The sequence below is a fragment of the Nanorana parkeri genome, unplaced genomic scaffold (genome assembly GCF_000935625.1).
Source record: "Nanorana parkeri isolate BGI_ZX_2015 unplaced genomic scaffold, ASM93562v1 scaffold707, whole genome shotgun sequence".
NCBI classification, from domain to species: Eukaryota; Metazoa; Chordata; class Amphibia; order Anura; family Dicroglossidae; genus Nanorana; species Nanorana parkeri.
The window spans coordinates 495,102-505,548 of NW_017306975.1; the positions used below are offsets into that span (position 1 = coordinate 495,102).

Genomic DNA, 10,447 nt, shown 5'->3' on the forward strand with positions numbered 1-10,447 from the left:
TATATATTAGTGTGTGCATATTAGCACACGGATTAGTGTACACATTTGCATAATTGGGATGGTTTGGAGTTTTGATAAGGGTGTTGGAGGATTAATTAAAAGGTAGGTCCACGAGCTGCATTAGGAATGGTTAATCGGTATGTACCTTGGCAGCTATTAATAGGAGGAACTAAAATGTAAATGCTCTGATTTCTCTATGTTAAGGTGAAGAGTAATCCCTGATTATTTTGCCATCTGAGGAATTGATATTTTTGTATTAGAGAACAGTGAATGGAACTTGTTCATATGTCTTTGTATATTAGAGGCAAGAGGTACATTCCTTGATTAGGATATTGGCAACATAAATAAAGCTAACCACGCACACTTACCTGTTAAAAATAAAGATAAGCACGCAAGTTACACAGAGCTTGACAATTTGCAAATAATGTTACCATAAAAATGCATATTTGCAGACCCCAATACACCACTCTTCCCTTGAGAAGAAGTATGATACGGCTAGCCAAATTCTGAGAGTCTGCTAGCCACAGCACTTACAAAATAAATCAGCTGCCCCTGACTTTTAAAACTGTCCATGTTACATGCAATTGACACTTTTTTGTCCCTTGACTTATTGAAACTGCCTGGTAAAAAGGAGGCTGGCTTTAAAATTCTTCATTATTGCCATATTCATTCTCTTGCACAGATAATAGATTTGTTTACGTATAGCTTATCTATTTCATTTGATAAACAAGATATTGAATAGAGGAAAATAATGGTATACCGAGGAACAGAATATCATGAGATTTTCAGCAAAAAAAAAGTGAGTCATGTTGAGATGTCTCCTAATTTACTGCTAACAATGAATGTGATGTCAAGGTTTGCCTGTAATATACTGACCATGACATACCCTGTTTCCCCGAAAATAAGACCTAGTGTGTTTTTTTTTTTTTGTTTTTTTAGCCAAAAAAATATAAGACAGTGTCTTATTTTCGGGGAAACATGGTATTAGTAGAGATGTAATAAACGCCCTGTGTAAGTTATGCTGGCCACTTTTCATTGAAGAAAGTATCTACCTCCTTTCAGTTCTGTGTGTTTTCATATGGTACAGTTGCTGTGCAGTGAGTTTTACACATTACTGTTCATCCCTAACTGCTCCTAAGATACAGCAAGCAGGATTGATTTTAAAACACTGAAGTGTAAATGCAGCCTAACGGTTGTGACACCAAATTGTCAACAATATTATGGTATTTTATTGGAGTCAGACTTGCCACAATTAATAACCATCCCTACTAATCAAAATTAGTGAGGAAACAAATAACAAAACTTTTTCCCCCTTTAAAAATACACTACATATGTCTGTCTTGAGGGACAATGGCTAGCCTGTTGGGCAGAGTGGAGATGTCAGTGGGAAGCAGTGAATGGTATTGGCTATAGTGTCACAGGCTCACGAACTACTCCTTTGTTTTGTTTGTAGTGGGAGTTGGTTGTTGGGCTGTCGAAATGAACAATAGATGCATTTGGACGCAGAACTGATAACATTCCTCTGCCTCCAAAAAATTGTGCAGTATTTGATTTCCATAGAGGACTGAAACAATAACCACAAGTATGCAGAACTAGATTTTAAGATATTATATTTTAATTACCTTATAACTCCATAATCCATTCTAGGATCAGCAGAATAAATTTTATATATTTTATCCATTCTAAAGAAATCTAATCTGTGAAACTGCTAAACCAGATGGCAGATATGTATACTTTTTTTCATGGCAAAGCCTTTATGTGAAGTTTCTTTTTTAGCAATAACCTGTCTCTTGGTTTCCTCAGGTTGGGTCGATTTTTAGGAGTTTCAAGCCAAGTACCGAGAAGCCTCTAAACTGCAGGATGTCTTCGCAAGCCTCAAAGGATCAGCATGAAGGCCAGAAACCCCCACTATTAGTTGATGACCACACTGTAGTTACTGTCAGAGAATCAAAAATTTTAGTTCTTCTAAGGGGCCTTCCTGGAAGTGGAAAGTCAACATTGGCTAAAGATATCGAACAAAAATATAAAGAAACATCACGTCTCATCTCTGCTGACCAATATGAAATCAAACCAGTAATTAGGAGTTCTAGTGGAGGAGATTACACTAAATTGGATGACGAATTAACAACTTGCTTTGAAAGGCGTGAAGCTAATTTGGTTATCCTTGATGACACACACCATGATCACGAGCGTCTGGATGAGTTGTTTGATTTGGCCAACAAGTACCATTTCATTGTAGTTGTCCTGGAACCCAAGACACCTTGGAGACTGGACTGTGCACAGTTGAAAGATCGAAACCACTGGAAGTTATCATTAGAAGAGCTTAAGAACCTGAGGCCCTCACTGGAGAAAGATCTGCTTCCTCTGTACTTTGGATGGTTCCTAGCTAAGCGGGATGAGGATTCTCTGAGGAAGACCAGCCATGAATTTCTGGAGCAGCTGGGAAATTTGAAGGCCTTTAAAAAACGTTTACAAGCATGTATGTATAAGATTAATTAATAGGGATGACCTTGGTTTATTTTTTATATCTAATTATTATACGCTAATCCATTGGCAGAAGTTCAGGTAAATAAAACCTTGTCTTCATTCTTTCTGTTGATAAGGGGAACCAGACAGGGATGTCTTTTATCCCCTCTCTTCTTCGCCTTGGCAATAGAGCCATTAGCTGAATTAATAAGGAGGTCATCTAGGATAGCTGGATTTAAGCGTGATATAAACAAGGAGAAGATATCACTATATGCAGATGATGCATTGATTTTTCTAGCAGATACCAATCAATCTTTATTGGAAGCTATGTCCGCAATTTGGGAAATATTCAGGGCTACAGGTAAACTGGAGTAAGTCAATGCTTCTCCCGATAGATCCATTGGAAGGTCCACTACCTGTGCAATTACGCCATATACGGGTGGTGGACTCTCTTATGTATCTGGGAATACAGATCAGGGCTTTAGAGAATAAGATAACACCACTTTGACGAAGTTTCGGAAACAATATAATGCTTGGTGTAAGCTCCCCCTGTCACCGGCTGGTAGAATTAACCTAATAAAAATGATCTGGATGCCTCATCTTTCCTATGTTTTATATAACTCTCTATGCTGGATCACCCAAAGTATATTTAGGAGGATAAACACAACTTTTGAGAATTGATTTGGAAAAATAAACAATCGCGTATAAAATTGGAGATGCTGCAGTACCCTAAGGGAAAGGGTGGCATGGCATTACCCAATCCGTGGATATACTTTCTAGCTGTACAGATAAGGCATTTGGTGGGTTGGGGACAGTCAGAGGGTGGATCTGTGGTCTATACTAATATCAAGGGTCCGCTTATGGCCCTAGAGACACCTCCTATATAGGAAGGAGCATGTGTACCTACCCACTATAAAATTGATTGGTAAGATGTGGAGATGAATTAAAAATCTATTGAGTATGACTAGGTTTACAACATATACCACATTAAGGGATAATGGAGAATTGTGTGAGGTTTATAAACTTCAGGGCTTTAGGCTCTGGCAACGAGCGGGGATTTTGACACTGGCTCAAATATATGGTATAGTACAGACATTCCAGCAATTACAAACGATATACCCATTACCTAACTCCCAATTCTATAGATATCTACACTTGAGACATGCCCTTCTGATACATCCAGGGATACGGGACATATGTATGACCTCGAGTGTGGCTATAGATAGGGTTTTATGAGCAATAGTGACTAAGGGGGTGATCTCGAAAATGTATCTAAATTTACTGCCATCGCGTAAATCACCCTTATGTAGAAACGGGTGGGAGGTAGATGTGTGTCCACTAGACGATATGGATTGGGAAGTGGCACTGCAGTCAATCCAACTAGTTTTGCCATCTGCTACACATAGATTAACGCAACTTTATATTGTAAATAGAACATATCGGACCCTTGAGTTTTTGTATAAAATAGGGCTTAGGAAAAATCCCAAATGTCCAATGTGTGGTTGTGAAACCGGGTCATTGATGCTCTTACTTTGGAGCTGTCAAAAGTTGAAGCGATACTGGCAAGAAATAGTATAGTAGAGGAAATGAATGTAGTTTACGGGACCCAGATCCCCAATAGTCCTGTGGTATGTATTCTGGGTATATTTGAGTCCCTAAACTTAGAATACTATGTAAAAGTAGCGGTTGCTAGAGCTCTGTTCACTGCTCATAGAATTATAGCTTCTAGGTGGATGTTGGCGTAGAAGTGTGGGAAAAAGAACTAGATAGAGTGGTTGCATTTGAGAATATAATGTCTAAACATTGTGGCACCTTGGATAAATATGATACAATTTGGAATGTGTATAAGGTGTATATATCTACATAAGACCTAAGAACTTTTTTTTATAAAAGTTGTTGGGTAATGGTTTAAAATTGTACCCATATGATTATTTCTAACTTATGTTTTGAAAATGATACCTGTGTTGGCTTTTAAGAAGGGAGGGGGAGGGGTTACTTTCTTCTCTCCCCTTTTTGTCTGTTTTTGTTTTCAGTTAATTGTGCTGTATTGTATGTTTTTGAAAAATTGTGTAAAAAAAAAGTATTGAAATTTCAAAAACAATGTTACATGTTGATGGTCTTCATAGCCATTGGACTAGATAATTTAGGTGTGTAGGAGACCAAGAATTGTAGCTCTTAGAACATGAGGTTGTCCCTGTGCTTCATAACATTTGTTTTTTTTTTTTTAATGCTTGCTTTACATGAACAAGTGTTCTGTTCCCCTAGAAAGTTTCTGGGTGTATTTGCTCCTATCTGACAGGCATGCACATCTGTGTGCACAATAGACAAAGCCACCTTAATATTTGATAAACAATAGACTATAAGCCAAAAAAGTAAACCTAGTTAATACTGTTGGTTTTTGCTGCATGCATGATCCTTTTTACACATTATGTTTCATAAAGTACACAGTCCTAAAGAACCAATCGCATTGAATGGTCAGAAATAATGGAACAGCTAAAAGATTGTTTTTTTTTTTATTTTGGCAGACATATATATTATCATACTCTCATTTTCTGCAAGCTTGCACTGAGCTATAAGTGCAAAATGTGAAATCTGGTAGTCCGAGGTTATCTGTTGTAGTTGTTGAACCGCTGATTTCCTGTTTGTCCAAACTGTAATCGCAGGTATTTTTAGGTTTATTTAGAAGTGCCTTAGAGCGGACCAAAGGATAACAAATCTGTGTGATCAGTTCCTGACATTTTATAACATACAGCAGGAGTATTATTAAACCTGTACTCTGGATAAAGTTAAAATGACCCACGTAGTGGCAATTCTCCCACACTGCAAAGGTAACATTTTCGTTTTGCCCAGGGGCAACAGACAAAGCAGTTAAATTTAATTTACTCCTCGTTTCCCTGCAGCCGGTGCTTTCTGTCATGCCTGGGATGTGGGTTGGCCCTCACCATCCTCGCATACAATGGAGGAATGCTGGTCCTGCATTTGTATGTGATCATGTTGGAGTGCCCATGACCTCCAGAGTGGCAAAGTAATGTGGCTTCATGGGACTGGTCAAGTGAAGAAGCCTGCCATGAATGAGGAAAAGTTAGGTATTTTTGCCTATTTCTCTACACCTAGACTAAACAAACATTATCAGAGTTATTTACAAAAGGGTGAAGAGTTTGGAGAAGGCAGGAGAAGTGAAAAATCTAGTATAACATAGCTGAACTGGAGAGTGAGCTGAATTGGAGAATGTTTCCAAATCAGCTATTTGTGCCTAGACTGTTCACTTCTCCTGCCTTCTCCACTCTTCACCCTTTGGTGAATAACCCTGTTAATGCTTGCGGTGGGGGTGGGGGGGAGCCCCACTGCAAGAGTTGTTTTGTTTTGTTTTTTTCTTGTATGTAGAAACTCATAAACATTTGGGTTCTATGATGGTGGACATTGGAAACCGAAAAAAAGGGGAAGGCCATCCCCTATGTAACCCTAACCTTAACCATCATGCTTAAAATTTAGTAAAATTTTTTTTTTGCTAGTGTCCTGCTGAGAAAATGTCTAACTATATCAGGGGTAGGCAACCTCTGAATTCCAGCTGTGGTGAAACCTACAAACCTACAAATCCCATAATTCCTCAGGGGCTCTTGCTTGTGGCTTTTGGAGTCTTGCAGTGCCTCATTCAACTTGTAGTTCCACAAGAGCTAGAGGTTGCCTACCCCCAAACTATATGTTTGCTAGCTTTTATTTGTTCCTTTTAATTCAGATACTTGGTACACCATAGATATGTTTCCGTTTTAGATATGATTTAGAGGGCGTACCCAGACCCTGCTGGACTGGAATATTGCACCGCATGTGAATGTGACCATTGAGCGCTGGGTTTGGCCTGTGGCACTTTCCAGACCTTTGTGTACTGTGTTAGTTAGCCCCGGTGTGCTCTCCAGGTCCAGAGCCATGGCACAGCCTCATGTGTGACCCAGACTCTGAATACTCACTTTGTGAGTAGACCTCTGGACATGGCAATTCTATAGAATATGACCTTTGGGAACTCTAGTGTGACCTTGTCTCTGAAGGCCGGTTGGGCTGCAGCCCCAAGAGCTATAGTTTTATATTAATGGGGCTAAGGCCGAGACTCTGGTGGCCAATCCATGTGTGAAAATGACGTATCATGCTCCCTGAACCACTTCAACAATTTTAGCCTGAAGAATCCTGGCATTGTAATCTTGGCATATGCCTGTGCCATCACCATGGAAGAAAAAATCCATTAATGAAAAAACCTGGTCATTCAGTATGTTCAGATAGGCAGCTGACCTCATTTTTGCTGAACCTAGACCTGACCAACTGAAGCAACCCCAGATCATAACACTTTCCCTCACAGGCTTGTATGGTAGGCACTAGGCATGATGCCATTGTGACCAAGAAAGAAAGTAAAATTTCACATATGTCACCAGAACAGTTGTAGAGGGGAAATCTTCCAATTGGGACACCAGTTCCAGTGAGAGCTATTTTAAGAAGGCATTTTCCCACAATGTGGATGATTCCTACTCGCTTCCTGTTTGGAAATTTTCTCCGTGGCCTTAAAGTGCAACTGAAGCCAGAAGTTTTGTTTAGAGTAGGGAGGGGTTAAATTGTTGCCTGCTTGTCCTGGTGACCATTGTCCAGTGTTAATTTTGACTGCAAATTTCAATTTAATTTTAGTCTTAATTCACATTACTAAAATACGACTAAAACTAAAATGGCATTTTAGTCATCAGACTGTTTTAGTTTTAGTCTAGTTTTGTCGACTAAATCTCCAGTAGATTTAGTCGACTAAAATCTAATCTAATGGGTTTATTTATTTGGAAGTGGGAATGGGAAAAAGTGGGTGTGAGGGAGAAGCATTTTTGAGCATGGTGAGCATTGTTACCAAGAAAGAAAGTCAAATTTCCTCACTTAAAGTGATTTCCACTCACCTCATAGTTCTAAGCCGACCTGTGACAATGAGACTGTCACAGGTCGGCTCAGTAGATCGGGAGGTGAGCGAACACATAGCGGGTTCCCTCACCTCTCGATCCTGTCACGGCTCTCTGCCGTGACAGGGGGAGGGGCTGGATTCCCCTCTCCCCGCTCCGATCTGCCAGCGCTAACGGACGGGGGAGGGGGCGGGTACAGCTGGATCTGCCTCTAGATAGGCAGAGCCAGCTGTCACTCACGCAGCTGGGCGGATCCCGTCATCTAAGTCGGGATCCGCTCCAGGTGCTGCGTCTCGGTATACTCCTTACCGATATGTCCCTTGTAGTGGGGCTATCTTAAAAGGTCCTGGTGTGCTGGTGACATTTCTACAATTTTGTTTTAGGGAAAACACGCAATCCGCCCGGCACGACTAGGGTGCCATTGGAAAATAATGACACCCACACGCGATCGCTGCACACCTGGGCGACTCCTGACCGTGCGGAAACGTGCACGAATGCCGCGCGGTGGGGTGACGCCTAGGTGTGCACCGGCCCTGAGACTTTGTATGGGGCCGAAGAGAAAACTGTAGGTTCAGATGCACTTACACATATTATTTCCACTTTATGGTTGTGTTTTCATTCACGCAGCATGCCAAGAGATCATTTAAAAAAATATTTCTTACCCTTTCTAGTTGTTTGGAGCAGGTTTATACATGGGACTCTATATACTCGGGGCTTCCGTTCCTCACTCCAATCTGCAGGAGGAGGAAAGCGAAGGTACTGTGGCAGACTGACTTTATAGTGCACCTTTTGCTTTGCCTTTGCTAAGCAAAGCACAGGTTCACATTGGGTGTTTTCAGCTTGCTACGCCTATAATAGTTTCACTTAACTTTTACTACATTTCTTCTTGATTTGTAGCTAGAAGATACCCTTCTCTGTCATTTATTCTGTATGTCTGTAATGTATTCTGGTTGTTTCTAAGCACTTTTTAAATAAGCTGCCTTTTTCACTATATAAGATCATTGGTACCATTGGTACTCTCCTATGCATGTCTTCTCGTGTTGAGTTTCAATAGCTTGTCGGAAAGCTTGGTGTGCATTGCTAATATGGCTCATTTGAATGCTGTTTAGTAAAAACGAGAAAAAAACACACAAGAACTGAAGGATGATTTACTACCATTGGTGGAGGAGGATGTTGAGCTGGGGGAGCATTGCCAGGCCTAAAATTTGCCCCTCATTGTGATTTCATTTTACTATGACCTTAATAAGCACGAAGAGAAGAAGACCGCTCAGCGCCACTTCGTTGTAAATCACTAAGTCCTCTATAACTCCTGGTAAACACTAGGGGGAAAACCGGTGTGGGTCTGGTGTAATTCCTTTGCTGCTTACATCTGGATTGAGAGTAAAGGAAAGTCACACTTGGAGATAACAGAAAACAGTAAGTCCCCCTGCACTCCCTGCAGCATTCCCGGTCCAAGTAACAATAGTGGTGCTCGGAGTGACAATCGCGGATGGCGCCATGCACAGCAGTCAATGAAGGATAGAAATCACCAGCACTCATAGTTACATAGTATTTGAGGTTGAATAAAGACATAAGTCCATCAAGTCCAACCTATTGTGTGTGTGTGTGTGTGTGTGAATAGGTCCATGAGTGTTCTCATTCTTAAGGCTGGGTTCACACCTAGGCGTATTGAATATGCGCGTTTGTCGCGCGTTTCGCGTCACACGTTTTTACCGCGATCCCAATGGAAACGCGAGACCAAAATGCCCCAAAGTACATGTACTTCTTTGGGCGTTGGCCCGTTTTGTATCGCGTTCGGACGGGCGGAAATTCGGCAAGGTGTGAACCAGACCCATTGAATACAATGGGATTTAGATGTTTGAGCGTTTTGTAGAGCGTTCGTCGAGCGTTGAACGCGCTACAAAACGTTCAGGTGTGAACCAGGCCTTAGAGTACCTGTAACTTGTGCATTACGGTCTCTCAGGAAGTCGTCCAAAAGCTTCTTGAATGATTCCAGACTAATTGCGGAAATTACGGCTTGATGCAGCGAGTTCCAGACCCTAACCGCGCAAACTGAGAAGAACCCCTTACAAATGAAGTTAAAAAAATAACGTCCATTTAATTGGACCAAACGTTACACATATCGCATAATCCAAATCATGGATTATGTGATATGTGTGATGATGTTTGGTCCATTTGCTGAGTGCTGGTGATTTTCTATCTTTCATACACTTGGAGATCACTATTGTGTGCTGGAACAGTTAGAGCAGGGTGTTGTAGCAAAATAGTGGAAAGGAGAGAAAAGTGGCAAATCCTAGGTGAGAAGCAGTGTAGGCCAGTAAATAAACCGATAATTCGGATCAAAAGTAAAGTAAGAGGAAATAGGAAAGCCACAAGTCAAGTCACTGAGAGGAGTGAGGAAAGAAAATGCAACAGTTGCATCTGCCTTGTTGAATAGTTTTACATAAAAAGTAGTAGGCACTACATTTGTGTTATAATTTAAAGTATTCCATGGAAAATTCCATTGTGTATAGGCCCTGCAGGATATGCCATCTTATTGTTTTCCATAATTGTACCTTACCTTATTTAACATTGGCAGTTGGGACTTTATCCTAAGTTGGTGACCTCCATCCCCACAATGTTTAAAACTGGCCATACACTAGTAGATTTCTGAAGGACACCTCTTTCTTTAGCACCTGATACTACCATCAGAGACTTGACCAATGTAAATTTAGTTTTTTTTAATATTCCATTTTGGAATGAATGGAGTTTCCCAAACGAAAACCACATTCACTGTTAGAATTTAGTTTGTTCGAGAAAAATGTTCATCCTGCTCCTTCAATATTTATTATTTATTATTTTATTTTTTTCATCACTATGGTCGAAATCAATGATCTATTTGACCCCATCAACTAATAGAAAGTCGAACACAAGATCTTTTGTACGAAAGTTCTTTTAAAAATCTACTAGTGTATGGCCACCTTTTAGTCTTGGTCCACTGTGACCAGTAGATTGCTTTATTTGGTGTCATACACAACAGTTTTAACAGCATTTTGAGGAAAATTATCATTATATATATA

At 40.4% G+C, this 10,447-nt stretch overlaps 1 protein-coding gene across 2 annotated transcripts in view; it reads left to right on the top strand.

Annotated features, from left to right (window-relative positions):
- The window catches only part of CNP (2',3'-cyclic nucleotide 3' phosphodiesterase), a 20,059-nt gene that overhangs the window by 3,096 nt on the left and 6,516 nt on the right, over positions 1 to 10,447 (top strand). The window contains exons 1-2 of one of the 2 annotated variants that reach the window (XM_018563891.1): positions 1,497 to 1,582; positions 1,804 to 2,479. In XM_018563891.1, the coding sequence (XP_018419393.1) occupies positions 1,861 to 2,479 (619 nt within the window). In that variant the 5' untranslated portion in view covers positions 1,497 to 1,582; positions 1,804 to 1,860. Of the gene's footprint in view, positions 1 to 1,496; positions 1,583 to 1,803; positions 2,480 to 10,447 lie in introns of those variants that run through there. The other variant, XM_018563890.1, reaches the window with a different exon arrangement.